Source organism: Ambystoma mexicanum, chromosome 3q (assembly GCF_040938575.1).
Source record: "Ambystoma mexicanum isolate Mex_15411 chromosome 3q, UKY_AmexF1_1, whole genome shotgun sequence".
NCBI lineage: Eukaryota > Metazoa > Chordata > Amphibia > Caudata > Ambystomatidae > Ambystoma > Ambystoma mexicanum.
In genome coordinates, this window is record NC_090926.1 from 180068471 (window position 1) to 180087075 (window position 18605).

At 45.1% G+C, this 18605-nt stretch overlaps 1 protein-coding gene across 1 annotated transcript in view; it reads left to right on the forward strand.

Moving 5' to 3' along the window:
* LOC138582292 (transmembrane protease serine 12-like) overlaps window positions 1-18605 on the forward strand; it is a 456559-nt gene that overhangs the window by 178776 nt on the left and 259178 nt on the right. The window contains exon 3 of the mRNA XM_069653435.1: window positions 17612-17880. Coding sequence (XP_069509536.1) covers window positions 17612-17880 — 269 coding nt within the window. The remainder of the gene's footprint in view (window positions 1-17611; window positions 17881-18605) is intronic.

Here is an 18605-nt window from a genome sequence, read left to right on the forward strand (position 1 = left end):
TTCTTTCCCATTCATGCGCACACTTCTTCCGGAACCCCATCCAGAAGAGCACTATTTCTTTGTGCATACGTGTATGATTTTCTCAACGGGTACCTTGTCTTGAAGATTCTTTGCGGTACAGGCATCCTCACTGGAACTGCACGTGTCGCCATTTCCGGTTCTCAACATATAGGCAACATGGGGGTGGAGCTTTTGGTGGGGGGACCTGGCTCCTCCTCTACAATAGTTTATATTATCACATGTTTATCAGAGTGCAATCAAGTCATGGTGTCTATTCTACTGTGGTCACTTCCTCTAATTTGATGGCTGAATGGATTTATCGTTGAATCAATGTTCCGAGATTCGCTACTTGTTTTGGGCATTCACTTGTCATCTTGATCCCTGCAATGTCTCGAGATAAACGTGCAGCCAGATTAGCATGCTGTGTTGATATGTTGCATAAATTGATAAATTCGCCGGCAGGTGTACTCACAAGATTTTTGTAATTGGGTTCTTGCTTTGAAACACTGATATTTCATTGATTCTGGGCACTTGAATACCTCTTCTTGAAACGTGCAGTCATCCTCCTGGAAAAATAACACGTTTTGATCAGTGACTCCTATCAGAATGGGTTGCTGTTCAGAGACACAATGTCGAATCAATGCATGTTGATTTCCCGATGTTGTCATCAATTGTTTGTAAGTGTTTTGGACAGCCGTGTTCCTAAATGGGCTCGTAATTAGAGCAAGTGTCATAGCAGATAGTGTATCGTCCGAGTTCACGCTCGTGGTCAATGCCTGGATAAAGGGAGTAGAGGACATCAAATTTCCTCCGGTCTGACTTTGCATTGTCTCCACTCGTTCCACACAATCTAGCAGCAGTTTAGATGCTGGGCATGGAAAAGGCAATGAAACAATTCACGTTGGAATGTCTATGGTGGCGACAACTGTGTTTTTGAGGTTTGCCTTAACACTCGGGTCTACAATAGGCAGGGGGGCGATTCTGAAATGTTCACTGTATTTGCAGTTCGGCCGACAGTTTCTGGTGTAGATTGAGCGTTCCCCACTAACGACCCATTGAGTTTGCTTACCTCTGAGGCCTCGTTGCTGCAGCTGCTTGAAGACCTTCTCTTAATTTCCCTTGTCGCTATGTGCGGGGGCCAATCGACACCAACATCTTGTCAGTGAAATTGTTACGAGGGCTGTAGTTTCGCTTGCAGTTTCGCCGCTGTAGTTATCCTCTGATAGATGGTCAAATAGAGGATATCCGGTCAGAGGTCCGTTCACTTGTGGCCCCAGGCACAGCCACAGAATACTCAGCACGCACTCTGCACCGCTCCGCAAGGGAACATGCTTTTGTGTGCTGAGTCCGCCTCCAACAGTAAACAGAGTAAATAGACTCTGTGGTGACAGCAGCAGCAGAAAGTTGTGATCCTCTTGCCAGAACACTAAGCACGCACTCTGCACCGCTCCGTTATGGAACGGTAACGGTGCTTTTGTGTGCTGAGTCCGCCTCCAGCAGTAAACAGAGTAAATAGACTCTCTGGTGACAGCAGCAGCAGAAAGTTGTGATCCTCTTGCCAGAACACTAAGCACGCACTCTGTTCCGTTCTGTTAGGTCCAAGATTGCGCCATATAAATGTGGTTGCAGGTTTCACTTCTCCATTTCAGCCCATTTTACAGAGCATCTATGGTTACCTGGGATTACAATTTCCACATTGGCTGTTAGGCCGATTGGCTTATTTAACGGAAACAGCCATTCCTTACTTCTTATGAGCATGCAGAGGGAGTGGGCGTGATGATCACTTTCCTGGTGTGTTAATGACCTTGAAAGACTCAATGTACTGCCAATATAGCAATAAGCCACCGTTCCGGGTGCTTCACCGGGTGCTAACAGCCCAGGGTCCCAAGTCATAACCCCAGGACCTGGCACCATTACCACCAGTGAAACCCCCAGAACGAGGGCTTATTGCTATTAGCACCCCGAGGCCAACCGTCAGGTGCCAACAACACTCCATTTGTATGAATCAACAGGTCGTTGCGAATACAAATGCATCCATTCCTCACCTAACATGGCCGCCATAGAACTGGAAGTTGAGGCTTCGGTGCAGAGCTCCTCTTTTATTTCCGTGGTTGCCATTGGTGGATTCTGGTGAGGTGTGGTGGGCGCTGCGGCACTGCAGTAGGTGCATGGGGATGGCAGGGCGGGACGGGATGGGAGGTGGCAAGGAAAGGGGACAGGGAGAGCTGGGAGCAGAAGGGAAGATGGCCGGCAGGTGCCTCCACTGCTCGTGTTGCTCAGATCCCAGGCTTGGATTGTTGGGCTCAGCCCAGGTTTTGAGCACCCTGATTGGTTGACACACCCGCTCAGGGTGGTAATCACTAATACACCAAAACATTATCACATTTTAAGGAGACACTTTAATACAGTTATGATTACAAATATTGGGGACTGCATAGGGTTTGACTACTACTTTTAATATTCATAGTATTCCTATAAGATAATTAACATGCATACATGCTGAATTAAATGTAAAGCATTATTGTGTTTTTCTATATATGAGTACAAGGAAGCAATATATTGAAACTGTAAACACTTATTTTAATGGTGAAACTATAGGGAAGTCATTGAAATCGAAGGTAAATCCATGACTTTATTTGGCGATGCCATTTACACAATGGTAATAGGAACTAATTCCTAGATGGACTGGGGGAAGTTCCACAACCATATTGCAGTTCAATACTAAACATGTGAGGTTGTATGGGGAAGTGGTTTCTCTTGTACTAAGCGCAGTGTTCCAACTCTCTACAGAGCCTTGGTTTTACTACATGAAAATCATGACAATGTGTACTGAGCTACTGAGAGATATTGGAATTTTCTCAGTACCAAACAAAGATTTTTCTAATTGGGGATCACCACCCGACTCTCTCTGCAGGGCACACTCTGGATGTTCAGATCCCTTCAGACCTTTCCCTTTCTATCCCTCTAACCACTCCCCTCTCCTGGAGTGATCACTTTCTCCTTTCCTCCCATCTCACCCTCTGCACCGCTCAAGCCAAGCCAACTCCAGCACTGCCACCTACCTTCTCGGTTATCCGACCCATGAAGCGTGTGTCAGTTGAGGCTTTCGCCGCCACTTTCTGTCTCCCTCCTCCCCCTTTTGCTGACTCACACCCTGACACAACCCTTTCCATGCTCCACTCTGCTATATCTGATACTCTTGTTGCTCTTGCCCCTGTTATGAGGATCCGCTTGAAGCCCAAAGCCAAGTGCAACTCCTGGTACGACTCAGACCTCGTCATCCTTAAACACAAGTTCAGGGTAGCTGAGAGGAAATGGCGTGCTTCCGGTACATCCTCTGACAAACTGGCCTGCCGCCTGTACCAAAGGCAATGCCGGCTCTCTGTCTGCACCAAGAAGAGAGCCCACATCCAAGCCTACGTCTCTGCAGCATCCAGAAACTCGGCCAAACTCTTTAAAATCTGCAAGTAGCTGGCCAATCCTGCTGCAGTCTCTACCTCTCCTGTCCCCTCCCAGGTCCAGCCCTGGTGTCTCATTTCATCTCTAAAACTCGGGACATCCTGTCCTCTCGCTCTTCCTTTCCCCCTCCTCCGTCTACTCTCTGCTCCTCCTCTGGCCCCTCTTTGGCTACCCCTCCTCCCTCCTTCTCTGTCTTTTCCCTGTTCTCCGCAGAAGAGGTTTCTAGACAAGTCTGGTCCATGAAAGTCTCTTCAAAACGGGTTCTCCCCTGTTCCTCCAAAACCATCAAGGACCACATTGACACCCTGGCTCCTGCTCTGGCTGACTTCTGTAACCACTCCTTTGCTTCTGGAGTCTTCCCTTCCCCCCTGAAGCACTCCCTTGTGCGCCCCCTTAAGAAACCCTCAGCCGACCCCTCCTGCCAGGCTAACTATCGCTGGATCTCAATCACTCCTTTTCTGGGGAAACTCTTGGAAAAGCTGGCCATCTCCCAGCTTAATCTTCACACTCAATTTGTTGGTTCCCTCCATGACCGTCAGTCTGGTTTCAGAGCCGCCAGAAGCATGGAACCTGCACTCCTGAACATCCATGAAGACCTGCTCTCAAACCTCGATTCTAATACCCCCTGTGTCCTCATCTTACTTGATGACACAGTCAACCATGCCATCCTGCTCAACCGTCTCCGTGATAACCTGGGTATCACCGATCACACCCTGACATGGCTGACCTCTTTCCTCTCCGATCAACCCTCCCAGGCCCAACTCGGGTCCTTACTCTCCTCTATCTCTCTCTCTACCTGTGGTGTTCCCCGGGGGTCTAACCTCTCTTCCTGGCTGTTCAACCAATACCTAGCACTTCTTGCCCACCGCATTGCCGCTCTCTGCCCCAACCTTCACTGCTATGCAGATGACACTGTTAGGCAGAAACCTGTGCAGTTCCCTTAGGGACCACTGCAAAAGATTTAGGACTACAGGTGGTTGGCAGTAAACCTAATTGGTAGCAGTCTGTACCACCCAGATTTACCTGGTAGCTGTGGCTGAGCAGTCAGACTTCTCTCAAGAAGATTTAGGCAGTATATAGAGTATACACAATAGGTGAAGAGATACAGTAGCACAAGCAAACACTGACCAGAGCTTTGGTGTAAAAGTATATAATTATTTATTTATAGACACACTTGTAAATTACACTAGCACACAAGAGGTAAGTAAATTCAACACACAGTCACTATTATATATATATATAAACCTAATTACTTATTAGACAAGTCTTAATGAGAAACACCACTTATTTTCAGACAGAGGTGTGAGCACTTAGCATAAGATGGCACTCTAATAAGTTATTAAAAAGGGAGGGGAAAAGGCAGAGTTATGAAGCACACAAATTGCAATACTTTTCAGGCAGGTTAGGCAAAGTCTACTGGAGAGCAAGGAAGTTCAAATGCCAGGGCCACTCTTAGAGAGAGCAAGCGAAATGTGTCCAGGATCACACAGTGGGGTTATGCCCAAAGAGTCTGTTTTTATTTTTATTTTTTTTATTTGTATTTGGTTCAATTACAAAAAAGAAAATTGTAGAACCTTTACAAAACAGAATACAAAAATTAAAATATTTACATTTACAACATATCACTTTACGTCATCCTATAGACAGGTTCAAAATTGGGAGGATATCATGTCAAACACTTTATACCCTCTAATTCTTAAAATTTCAGCAATTCTTTTTCAATATGCTTACACAGATTGACCAATTCAAATATCAAAGGTTTGTATGTACCTTGCATCATGCGTACCCAGGGAAATTGCATGCAATCTTCAAAATCAATGTTCACAAATTTCGAGAGCTGATTGGTCCTTATTGTTTTGAAATATGGGCATTCAAGGATGAGATGTTTCATGGACTCAATCGGCTCTTTACAAAAAGGAAAACGGCATTTTGTTAACTTGGGTTCACCGTTTTTGGTCCAGTTTGCAGTTCTTTCTCTAGTATGGTATAAATTCAATCTATACCTAATGTAAGATTGTTGGATATGGTTGCATGGAAATAAAACCACATGGTCAAATTGGGGAATGCGTTGTTTGAGAAAAGCACCATACTCTTTGTACATGTGGTATGTTGATATACTTTCTATTGTGCTCCTCCAATCCTGTTTAAAAAGCTTCTTTTTTGCAAATGCGGGACGATGATATACATCTTCTATAGTAATTCCTAAGGAGTTCAAGATGTGCTGCATACTAATATGATATTCGTTAAAGGAGGCAGAAGTGGAAGAATTCAACATACTATTCAAATCAACGTACGAAGAGTTTTTGGGTGCAAAATGAATCTTTACATAACCTGATAGTTGACGCCATTTCCAACGTGTAGATAATGCAACCAACCCTAGCTCGTGACGTATCACTGCATTTGGTATACACATAGGAAGGTGCATGGCAGATTTTATCAGTGATCCCTGCGTAGAGTTCAAAATTGCAGTGACGTCTCTTAGACACATATCAATGGAATACAGAATAACGGATTACATTTTTAGTGTCAAGAAGTCTATCATAGGTGTTAATGAAAATTTGCAGTATTTTGAATAAATCCTTTTTTAATTGGGATAATAGAGGGCGCGACTTGTTTTTAATTATATCTGTCCATGCTTTAATTGAATTTTGATCAGTCAAATTGTAGCCCAGATATATCGCACTAGGAGTACATGGAATTTGGGTATTCATGATCTCCCATTGATATCCCTAACTGTTTTGCTTGGTGCCAAATTTTAAAATAGCTGGTTTTGCGGGGTTTGGAGTAAGATTGTGGGCGACTGCAAAGTCCTGGAAAAGCAATAGCTTAGTTTGCTGCCCGGCAGGCGTGGGGTCGAAAACTATGATGTCGTCTGCAAATGCAATCCATTTCAGTCGTAGAGATCCAATTTTGACAGAGAACAGATTGCTGTGGTCCCATTCCTTATCAAGGTCAGAAAGATAAAGGTTAAAGAAGGTTGCCGCTAGGTTGCAGCCTTGCTTGAGACCAATGGACGTACTGATAGGATCAGTTGTTCTACCATCTGCAGAGATTTTTATTTTATACGAAGTGTTGGTGTGAAGTTTGATGAACCAATAAAGTAATACTGTAGGAATTCCCATAGATCTCAGTTTGTTCCACAGGAGGTTTCGTACTACATTATCAAAAGCTGATGTCATGTCTATCATGGCCATATATACGGATTGGGAATTCTTTCCCTTTGTACCCGCAATCAGATGAGACATGACAGCAGCGTTCAACGAGGTACTCATGCCTTTTCTGAAACCTGTTTGGTATTTCGAGCAAAGGCTGTTTTCTTCAATTAATTTTTTGAGGTTGTGTAAAAGAAGAATAGCAAACAATTTTGCATCTGTATCAATCAGAGAGATAGGTCTATAGTTCTGTGGAAGAGAAGGATCGCCCTTTTTGAAAATAGGGACAATATTCGCTGTAGTCCATGAGGGGGGGAATATGAACAGTATTAATAATTGAGTCAAATTTGGTTTGCAGAATATCCGCCCAAAACTCAGGGTCAGCTTTGTAAAGGCAAGGAGGAAGGCCATCAGGGCCTGCGGATTTCGAATAAGATATTTTTGATATTGTCCATTTAAGATCTTCCTGTGTCCATTTGAAGCGGCGATCCTGCTATAACACAATTGAACATCAGGAACAGATTCAAATCTCAATGGAATATGGTATTTCGTTGTTATGTAATCACGCCATACTCATTCAGATATGCAAAAGGATGTGGTTAGAGAAATTCCTTTATCATCCTTTTTAATCGTGCGCCATATTCTTGTATCGTGCATTATAGCTCTTATAAGGTCACAGTTCTCTCTATTATGTTTCAGTATACGAGCACGTTTCAAGTTCCTCTTATATTCTTTCAGAATTTGAGCCCGGCTACAACGGTAGAGTTCTACTCCCAGACCTGATGTTTTAAGTTGTCTGAGAGCCTTGTTTTTCTCTCGTTTTAGGGTCTTACAGGTGGAATCAAACGGATGGGGGTGATCACTCCAAATATACTTTTTGCTGAAAAAGGAGAGAGCATTGTTTATCACATCAGAGTAACAATTCATCCGCGAAGTTTCAGATTCATTGTTGAAAGATCGGGGTGATTGTATTTGCTGTGATACATAGTTAACAAATTGCTGGCACAATCCTTGACTCCATCTAATGGAGATTTGAGGTTGGTCGATCTCAACTAGAGAGGGCTGGTACCATATCCAATGTTCCACATTCCCATTTCAGATTAAAATCTATACGTGCATGGTCGCTGATTAAAATATGACTGCATTGCAAAGGTGAGATAAGAGAAGACCGGGATCGGGTAACAAAGATGAAGTCAATTGTTGATGATTTAGATCCACGCAACCATGTGATCTGAGACTTTACCTCATTACTTGCAACTGTATCCATATCCCAATTTCCTAATAACTCTCTGAATTGCGCACCTCTTCCCCGTGAGAGATATGAGGGCTTTATTGGACCACATTCACTCAATTCCCTACAGTCGCAGTTGAAGTCACCACCAATGATAATTTCTAGGGGTTGGTATTTACTGGACATATTCTCTAAACATTCATCCAGTTCATCAAGCATTGCTACAATCGGTGATGCAGCAGGGTTCCAGTATAGAGAGATAATTAAAATTGAAGGGATCCTTTTTGACGATTTATTCTGTACAAGTACACCCAAAAGGGTTGCGGATTCCCATACCCACTTTGACTGGAGTTTGACCGAGTTTTTGATAGCAATTGCAAGTCCACCACTCGGACGACCTAGGGAAGGCCTTTTTGCAAGCTTGCAATAGGTGGAGAACCCTGGTATGATACATGTGGTCAATTTCATTGTCTCCTGTAGTAAAAGAATCATTGGTTGGTTCTTGGTCAATAGTGATGCGTGCCATCTCGTGAAGTTAGCGTAGCCACAGGTATTCCATGAAAGAACCTTAAGCAAGCTGTGTTCAGCAGGCTATTAGGAAATAGATGACATTTTAGATCCTAGGATAGCAGTGACCATTGGTTCGAGCCATGGAATACCTTTTGTTATCGCCACACTAGAGTGTGTGCAAGTCTCCATCAACACTACAGGTAGTTTGTTGAACATCAGTGCTACTTGCTGCTTTCGCGGCAATGGCAGGTTCAATGTAGGCAAGGAAATCATTGGCTTTTGCTTCCAATTCAAAGGTGAATAGTTTTAGACCTTGGTTTTTGAGCTCATCACGATTGAACCAAAGGAACTTCAATATTATTTCAGAGCTCAGATAACATACTGCTCTACAGTTGTCGGTCTGGGCGATAGACACCCTGAGGATGTCTTCGGATTTCACCATTCTGAGTTGTGGGATGCGAGAGAAGAGTGACAGGATAAAAGATCAATTAATGCCCTTCCCTGCAGTTGAGTCCCTATTACCTTCAAGGCCAACAAGATGATGATTGTTGACAACCTCGGGCGGGTTCTCAGGTTTTTTCACCTCACTTCGAAGGGGATGAGAGACTTCCCCTTTCACCATCTGCGATACAAGTGTTGATATCACCTTACTTTGGGTTTCAGTATTCAAGGTGTTGATGTATAGGGCCTTTCTCAGGATTTCTAATATTTCATGATTAGGTTTCACAGGGCTTATTTTTTCAGTACAAGGAGGTGGTGATGATTCCCCCCTGGTCATCGTTGACGACAGAACAGGAAGCATCTTGGTGAGTGTTTCAATACCCCATGTGCCCTCCTCTAAGGCTTTTCTCAGGGTTTCAAGAGATTCTTGATGAGGGTTCACAAAGTCCTTAGAGTTGGACTCGGGAACAACTCTACTCAAAGCTGGGCCATGTATGGAAATGCAAGTAGGGCCAAACATTGTTTTTGCTTCCTCTTTGTCAGTGGTACTGCTCCTTTTCAGTGATCTAGAGTGTACAATTTCCAACTCGTTGTCTGGTAGGAGCAACTCATCCTCCGTGGAAGTGGCTCCTGCAGATTTTGCCTTGAGTTGTTCAGATTCTATATCCAATACTGAGACTTTTCCTTTACCATTGATCATATTTGAGAACTTGTTGTTACAAGTCGTATTTTTCCCTACGGGAATCCCTGAGCCGCATAGGGGCTCAGTGCATACCGCACTGTAGGATTTTCTCAGTACCAATTGGGGAATGGTGTAAGTTTCCGAATCGTTGTTGGATATAGAATGTTCAATTGCAACATCTTTTCTAGTTGTACAGCTTCTTCCTGAAATTGGGAAATAGCTGTTCAAATTTGATTTCAAGTGTGGGAGAGGCGTCTCATCGGTCACTTTGGCCTCTGATCCAGTAGTAATTGATACTGAATTAGCTTGTGGGCCTTTGGTAGAAACATCAGCTAGAAGAGGTTTGGTTGGTGCCGTTTTCACTGGAGCCTTTCGTTTTTTCGGAATAGCTTCGATCCTTCTGTTTTTGGATTGTAATTTAAGCTTAATGATTGGAGTCGATATTAATGCTTGCTGACTTTCCTTTGTTAATTGCTGAAGGTCAATGCTTTCTTCATCGGAAATTACTATGACCATTTCTTGTTCATTAATCTGGGAAGATTCGGGTCTCGGTGCTATGCTGATATTAGTTATATCCTTATCAGACTGTTTAACTATAGATTCCTTTCTCCTCTTAGCATTCCTTTTCATTGCCCTGAGGTGCAAAGCGTCTTTGTAGAAAGTTCGCAAAAGATTGAGTTCAAGTCAGGAAAAGATAGTTAACAGGTCCCAGGCTAACACAAGTTAGAAAGTCGAGGATTTACTGATACCCCGAACGATCTGTCGCAAGGGAAGCCAGGCGGGACACAGTACCTGAAAGTGGGAAGAACGCTCCAGCGGGGTAGTTGTTCCTGGCAGTGGGTGCAAGTCGGTGTTTCTTCCAGAGGAAGAGGAGGTCTCGACGTGGAGGAAAGCTGAAGGTCGTTGCACTGCCAGGGAAGAAACCAGCCACAGAGTTTCCCAGTTACAAGTTACCACCCTTTTCTTCGCTGTAGTGGTTAACCGTGGTATTCTGGTTGCCAGCGTGCTTGGCACTGGATCTCTTCTTCCTCTTCTGTTGAAGCTAGAAGCAAGGCTCCTACTTCAGGCCTGGAGACATACGCCTTTAGTCGGTTGGTGTGGAAGACTCTGGGAGCCTCCTTGGGATTGCCCAAGTCCACCAAATAGTTCACCTCTCCAAGTTTACCCACAACCTTGAAGGGTCCCATCCATTTATCTTGCAAGGCCCTCTGCCTTGTTGGGATCATAACTAGAACTAGCCGGTCTTGAGTGAACTCAACCATGTTAGCCTTTTGGTCATGCCAATGTTTGACCAAAGCTTGTCCAGCTTTTAGGTTATCACTTGCCTCCGCCATCATTTGTGACATTCTCCTCCGGAGACCTATCACATAGTCAGTCACTCTGACTGGCTTGGAGGAAGGAGCACTCTCCAACCCCTCCTTAATCAGGGCCAATGGACCTCTGACCGGATGGCCATAAAGAAGTTCAAAGGGAGAATAACCTACTCCCTCCTGAGGGATTTCTCTATAAGCAAAGAGAAGGCATGGCAATAGAAGGTCCCACTTTCTTTTAAGGGGATCCTCTAAAGCACCTATCATGCTCTTCATGATCCTGTTGAACCTTTCTACCAACCCATATGTCTGAGGGTGGTAGGCAGTAGAGAACTGACTTCCTTAGGAAACCAAACCCTGGTAAAAATACCAAGGAGGGCCTTAGCCACAGCCTGAGCTGTAACAGTCCTCATAGGAATTGCCTCTGGGTACCTAGTAGCATGCTCTACTACAACAAGGATAAACCTGTTGCCTGAGGAGGTTGGGGGATCAAGGGGACCAACAATGTCAATCCCTACCCTCTCAAATGGGACTCCCAAAACTGGGAGAGGCACTAAAGGTGCCACATTCTTGGACCCAACCTTACCAGAAGTCTGGCAGGTATGGCAGCTCTTGCAAAACTTATCTACCTCAGCCCCCATTTTTGGCCAATAAAAGTAGAGTGAGAGCCTTTCCTTGGTCTTCTTGAAACTCAAGTGACCAGCCAAAGGAATCTCATGGGCCAGTTGCAAGAACTGTTGTCTGTTTTCCTGAGGTACTACAAGCTGCTTGTAGTCTCCAGGTGCAGACTCAGTTGGTTCACTGTAGAAGAGGCCATCTTCCCAGTGCAACCCATACTTCCCAGGCTCTTGCCCATCAGCCTGAGAAGCTGCCTGTTGGCGAAGATCTTCCAGTGTTGGACATTCTCTCTGTCCCTTACTGAAGTCTGCCTTGTTGGGTCCACCTTCAGCCAGTAAAGACTGCAGCTCAGGATGGTCAACAGGATCCAGATCTCCAATGAGTTTTTGGCCTTCCACTAGCTCTTCTTCAGAGTCTAGCTCCACCATACAGGGTTGTACCTCCCTCTCAGCCTCAGCTGGAGGTGGAGTTACAGGTGTAACTTTGGACAACCTAGGGGAAGTCCTTGTTGGAAGCACTGGAGTGCTTGCTGTTGGCTGTTTCTTGGGAGTCTTGGGTTTCCCCTTTGCTTCTTTTTGTTAAGTGATAGCAAGTTGTAATTCCAGTGGAGTAGGAGTGATATCTGTCTTCATCTCCTTGGGAGTACCTCTCATGGTTCTCTCCCTTGCAGGCGTTTGGGTGCCTTAGCAACATCCTCAGCCTGAAAAAAAGATTTATCCACCACAGTTATGCTGGCTCCAGTGTCCCTAATGGCAGGAGTCTCCTGACCATTCACCTGGACACTGTCCTTATAATACTCTTTAGTATTATCTGGGATAGAGTTATAGACATCTAAATTCTGTTGTTCCCACAGACCCAGAGACACTAAAGAAACACTGGCTGAGACTCCAATGGGTTCATCAGCCAGCAGTAGAAAGTTTCCACTTGCCATTTGTACTTCCTCCTCTGGAGCGAAGGCTAAGGAGACAAGCTGGACCCCTGAAGGTTTACCCTTACATCTGGGATCTCCTTTCACATGGTCGGGCGAACCACAAACATAGCATTTACCAAATGCTTTCTGGAATGGTGGCTTGCTCTGACCTCCTGGTTTACCACCAGGGGGCACACTACTCTGATTTGGTTTCCCTTGTGGTTTACCCTTATTGTTCTGTTTGGGGCCCTCTTTGGGATTGGAATTATTAGAATTCTCTTTGGAGTCCTTTTTTGGCTGTTTCCCCTCATCCTTTTTACCCCAGAGTCCTTGTGAGTAGCCCTGTTGGCAACCCACAAGTCAGCAGCCTTAGCTAGTTTCCTGGAATCTAATTCCTTTGAATCAGCCAAGTGCTGTCTGAGCACAGGAGAGCAGGCATCATAAATTGACTCCCAACATCACAAGATTCTTCATTCCCTCATAAGTGTTCACCTTGTAACCCTTAATCCATCCCTCTAAATTCTTCAAACTTTCACTCACCCAGGTAGCCCAAGGGGTACCATCATGCTTTTTGAGGGTCCTAAACCTCTTAAGGTACTGGGAAGGGATCTTCCCAAATCTAGCTATCAAAGCTAGTTTCACACATTCATAATCCTTCTAATCCTCCTCCCCCAACTCCATTACCACATCAGTTGCAACAGGGGGGAGCCTAGAGAACAACCAGGAAAGTAACTCATTTCCTGTAATGTTCTGGAGCCCATGATTATATTCAAACAAACTCAACCAATCCAACACTTCCAACTTAGGCTCATACATACCCACCAACTCCTTAGGCATCCGGGGTCTTTTGGGACTGGAACTCCTAGAGGATTTGGAGAGAGAAGCACTTTCCACAGACAATTTTTCCATTTCTAGCTCATGGTTGAGCTCCATTTCTCTGAGCCTTAGTTCTCGGTGCCGTTGTTCTGTTTGAGCATTAATTCTTTTGAATTCTAATTCAAGCTTCATTTTTTCTAGTTCCATATATTGAGGATTAAGTGTGGGACCTGGTAAAGGTCCAGTAGGTACAGCTGGCAGGGCAGGTAGAGGCCCAGGGGAGACAACTCTAACATCTTCCACCTCCTCTTCTGCTTCTGACTCAAAGTTATCAATACTAACATTCATATCAATATCATTGCTGTTATCTACAGTTGCTGGAGTGGTAGGTTCCTCTGAACCACCATCCAGACTTTGGTTTGCTAACAACCTTTCTATTAGCTCCATTTTCTTGCCCTTAGTCAGGAGATTCTTATGCTTACAGAGAACTCTTAAACAATCAGCAGTTTTTGTAGCAAGGGATTCTTGACTATAGCTTTCCATAGTTGACATGTTTTTAGAAAATATCTTCTTTAGTGCTAAGCTTTGTGGTTAGTTGCACTAAGGTATCTACAAGCACACTAAAATGTATACTCGATACAAATACCACCGCTGTACACCAGTGTTAGGCAGAAACCTGTGCAGTTTCCTTAGGGACCACTGCAAAAGATTTAGGACTACAGGTGGTTGGCAGTAAACCCAATTGGTAGCAGTCTGTACCACCCAGATTTACCTGGTAGCTGTGGCTGAGCAGTCAGACTTCTCTCAAGAAGAGTTAGGCAGTATATGGAGTATACACAATAGGTACAGAGATACAGTAGCACAAGCAAACATTGACCAGAGCATTGGTGTAAAAGTATATAATTATTTATTTAAAGACACACTTGTAAATTACACTAGCACACAAGAGGTAAGTCAATTCAACACACAGTCACTATTATATATACAACCCTAATTACTTATTAGACAAGTCTTAATGAGAAACACCACTTATTTTCAGACAGAGGTGAGCACTTAGCATAAGATGGCACTCTAATAAGTTATTAAAAAGAGAGGGAAAAGGCAGAGTTATGAAGCACGCAAATTTCAATACTTTTCAAAGAACCACAGTGAGGCAGGTTAGGCAAAGTCTATTGGAGAGCAAGGAAGTTCAAATGCTAGGCCCACTCTTAGAGAGAGCAAACAAAATGTGTCCAGGGTCACACAGTGAGGTTATGCCCAAAGAGTCTTTGTAGAAAGTTCGCAAAAGATTGAGATCAAGTCAGGAAAAGATAGTTAACAGGTCCCAGGCTACCCCACGTTAGAAAGTAGAGGATTTACTGTCACCCCGAACGATCTGTCGCACGGGAAGCCAGGCGGGACACAGTACCTGAAAGTGGGAAGAACGCTCCAGCGGGGGCAGTTGTTCCTGGCAGCGGGTGCAAGTCGGTGTTTCGTCAAGAGGAAGAGGAGGTCTCGACGTGGATGAAAGCTGAAGGTCGTTGCACTGCCAGGGAAGAAACCAGCTGCGGAGTTTCCAAGTTACAAGGTACCACCCTTTTCTTTGCGGTAGTGGTAAACCGTGGTATTCCGGTTGCCGGGGTGCTTGGCACGGGCAAGGCGGCCACGAGATGGTCCAGGAAGGCGAAAAGACGGGCAAACTGGTTATCCCCAACAGTCAAAGGAAGGAACCTCTCTGGACTGGAGGTCTCCTCTGTCATCAGGAAAAGTGGTAAGACGGTTCAGCAGGGCTCCACCGGTGGTGTCGTCGTTGCAGGCCGGCTCGGCTTCTCCCTCCTCGGATTCTTTAGGTCCTGTGGCGACTTCTGAAGTTCCAGTCCCCAAAGCCCTGCTTTTATGCAGAAAACCCCCATTCATTCAGCCTAGCTGTCACTCAAACATGCTAAGTGGTGAGCCGGGCTGCTCACCACTTGGGCCAATCACACAAGAGTGCGACTTGAGTTGCCGAGGCAACTCAGTCCAGGGTGCCTAAACCCCCTCCCATACCCCCCTCTGGTACCCAGACAGAGTGGTACCACTTTTGGAGGCTTCTGTGGAGAAGCCCGCCAAAAAGTGGAACAAAGGGCTCGACTTGGGTTGGAGTCACAGAAGCGAACACAAACGCCATTTTGGAACCATGTTTCGGCAAAAAATATCAACCGGTGAATTTATATTAATTTAATAAACCGGCGGTATGTTCAAGGCTATTTTAAAAAGTGGTAGCCTCGAACAATGGGAAAATCCCATAGGAATATATTCGCGGTCGACTATAAAAAGTAGTATCCACTGCCACCAGCCAAAACTCGGTCGGGGGGGAATGGACAGTGTCCCCTTGAACAACAGACCCTGGGGCAATCGAATTGCCCCGACCAGTACGTCCACAATAGGATGGTTTGTACTGGTTCTGTTCACAATTTGAGACTAGTAAAGCCAATGGTGACTTTACATGCCCTGGGAGACAGTAGTCAGTCCCAGGGTATGGAGTCTGTTTGGGGGTCGCTACGACACCCCTGGGTTACGGCACGGAGGGTGCTGTGTAACCCATATACCAAAAACACATGAAGCCCTATTGGGGAAAGGACCACATAGCCCATAGAACACATACAAAGTCAAAGGAACACCTCAAATCATGTCTAAGAGTGGGAGGAAAAGAGTCTCACTCTTAGCAGGAGAAAAAATTAAACCCCAAAAATCCAGCAAAGCTGCTGGGGGACTCAATAGGTTTGGGAAATTAGCCTTTACAGAGAATTCTCCCTAACAGAAACTCAGCTCATTTTCAGGCTCCCCTCTGCCACCTCCTCTGTATCTCTCATTTCTGACTGTCTTCTATCCAGGAGTAGTGTTCCGCCAATGATCTCTGCCTTAATGCCAGTAAGACTGAGATTCTCCTCATCGGCACACCTGCTCCCTCCTTTCCTGTCACTCTCTGGCCGACCTCTCTTGGCCCTCTTCCTACTCCCACCTGTGAGGCAAAAAACCTTGGGGTCATCTTCAACTCCACCCTCTCCTTCTCTCCTCATATCTCCGCCTCTAAGAAGTCACACTACCAACTGCACATCCTCAGAGGTATTCTTCCTTTCCCGGAGAAGCTCACTGTCTCCAGTTCTCTGGTTCTCTCATGCGTGGACTGCTGCAACAACAGCCTCTTTCTAAATCTGCCTGCTCTATTCTCCGCCCTCTGCAACTCATCCAAAACAGTACTGCGAGACTTGTCCTTGGCCTCAAGCCCAGGCATCGTATCTCTCCAGGACTGAAATCTCTTCACTGGATTCCAGTGGCTGCGAAGATTAAGTTCAAAACCCTCTGCATTGTCCACAAGGCCTTCTGGGGGCTGGGGCCTCTACCTTCAACTTTCTCTTCGGAAATATCTTCCTTCTCGAGCCCTTCGCTCCTCCGCCTTCATCTCCCTCAGGGTCAGTCGCTCCTCCAAGCAACGAGTTGGTGGTAGATCTCTTTGCTCGGCTGGGTCCTCCCCCGGGAACAGCCTCCCCGCCTCTCTGAAACTTGTGGAGAACCATCTCCGGTTCCGGAAGCACCTCAAGACCGTCCTGTTTGCTTCTGCTTTCTGTCTTCCTCTCCCCCGCTGAACTCCTGGTTGAAACTGAAACTGCACTGGTCACCTGGGTACCTTCTGATCTCGGGCCCAGGTCCCCACCCTGCTAGTTGCACTCCTGCACTAGTTGCCCCCCTGGCAACTCTTGCTCTCAGGGTCTGTGTCTGTATCCCTACAGTACCCCACCAGCACTTGACACTTGATGTCTGCACTTACCCTTGCACTTGCCACCAGCTCGCCTTCCTTTTTTTTAATTTGTATTTATTTATTTTAATTGTTTACTGTGTGATCCCATGTATTGCACTGCCCCCTCCCCCGCCCCTGCACTTGCGCGATCTCAATGTCACCTGTCCTAGTACGATCGTTGTCTGTCTTCCCTCTGTTCCCCCTCCCATGCCTCGTCGCGCCTTGAAACACTTGTGTATAGGAGCGTTATAAATGCCTTATCATATCATAAATGGAGGTTAAAAAAACAATAGAAAATTGCATTAAAAACGAACCTGAACTAATCTCTGTACACCCGAAGTCCTGCCCCCACAACCCATCCTCTTCAGGGCCCTCTGTCTATCTCGTCTTCAGACCCTTTGCGTAAAATCTGCATAGGTTCAGAAAAAATGGCCAAAGGGATTTTGTTCCTAACTGGTGCATCATCGACAGAGAAGGTGGTTGACTGAGAACAGAGATGGGCCAGAAAAGTTCTGAAATTATTTCAGGATATGTGGTTTACCTTAAGCTTTCTTAAAGTTATTAGCAAATTGAGTTTTTTATTACGTTTATTTTGGGTACTGTAACGTAAAAAAGACTAATGCGTTTTACTCTGGTATTTTACAATATTAACACGCTCCTCTGTATAGGAAATCAAGCATTGCACATCCATTTTGTGTTGTAATAGTGTTTGCATTTGTTTTCAGAGACATCCCCCGATGGAGAGCTGTGGCTGGACTTCATAACATAATATTTCCTAGCAAATCCACTGAAATAAGACGGATTGAATATGTTACTGTTCACCGATACTACAGTGAGCGGTCAATGGATAATGACATTGCTCTGCTAAAACTTGCTGCATTTCTACCATATGGTGATCATATACAGCCAATCTGTATACCATATAACATCCAATTAAACATGACTAGTAGTACACAGTGCTTCGTAACTGGTTGGGGAACAACCTCACAAGGTGGTAAGTAATTTCTTCTTTATTACATCTTGTTAAAGATTATTGTATTCATATTGCAGTTCTCAGGTGTATACAATATTATCAACTGTTAACAAAAATAGCAGAGCATTAGTACTGTCCGATTAGATCTAAATTGAGACTTTTCTGCGTGCAACCATCAATGATTTAAGCATTTTTTCAAAGAGTAGATTTGTACTTCTGCCTGTGTGAGGAATGCCTTGAGAGGTGGCCACAAGTGACAGAGTCCCATTTTGTAGGCCGTGTGATGAAACCGGGGTGAACTGGGCCAATCACTCCATGGTGCAGGCCCTGGGTGGGATATAGATAGTACCCCCAAAGCTCTCCAATTCATCACCAGGCTTATGTGTATGGCCACATCCATTGACTGTAGCCTACCTTTCCAGATAAAAAGTGGACTGACTAGTAATATTCGCGAGGGTTGGCCCTGATAAGACATATTGCCATGGGATCAAAAGCCGTCTACCAGAGTACACTGGGCAGGCAGAGGATAGAGGCCTAGCAGTAAGCGCTAAAAGGTAGGCTTGAGGCGCGGGTTTCTTCCTTATAGAGGTGCCTACCTAATTCTGCCTGAAACTAGCATAGAGGTGTAGGAACCCCTTGTCAACAGAAGGAGTGCCCTGCCCATGCAAATTACTGTGCAGTGCCTCAGAGAGGATGTGGTGTTGCTACTATGAAGACATTTCTGAGTAGTAGAATGTGTTTAGTGT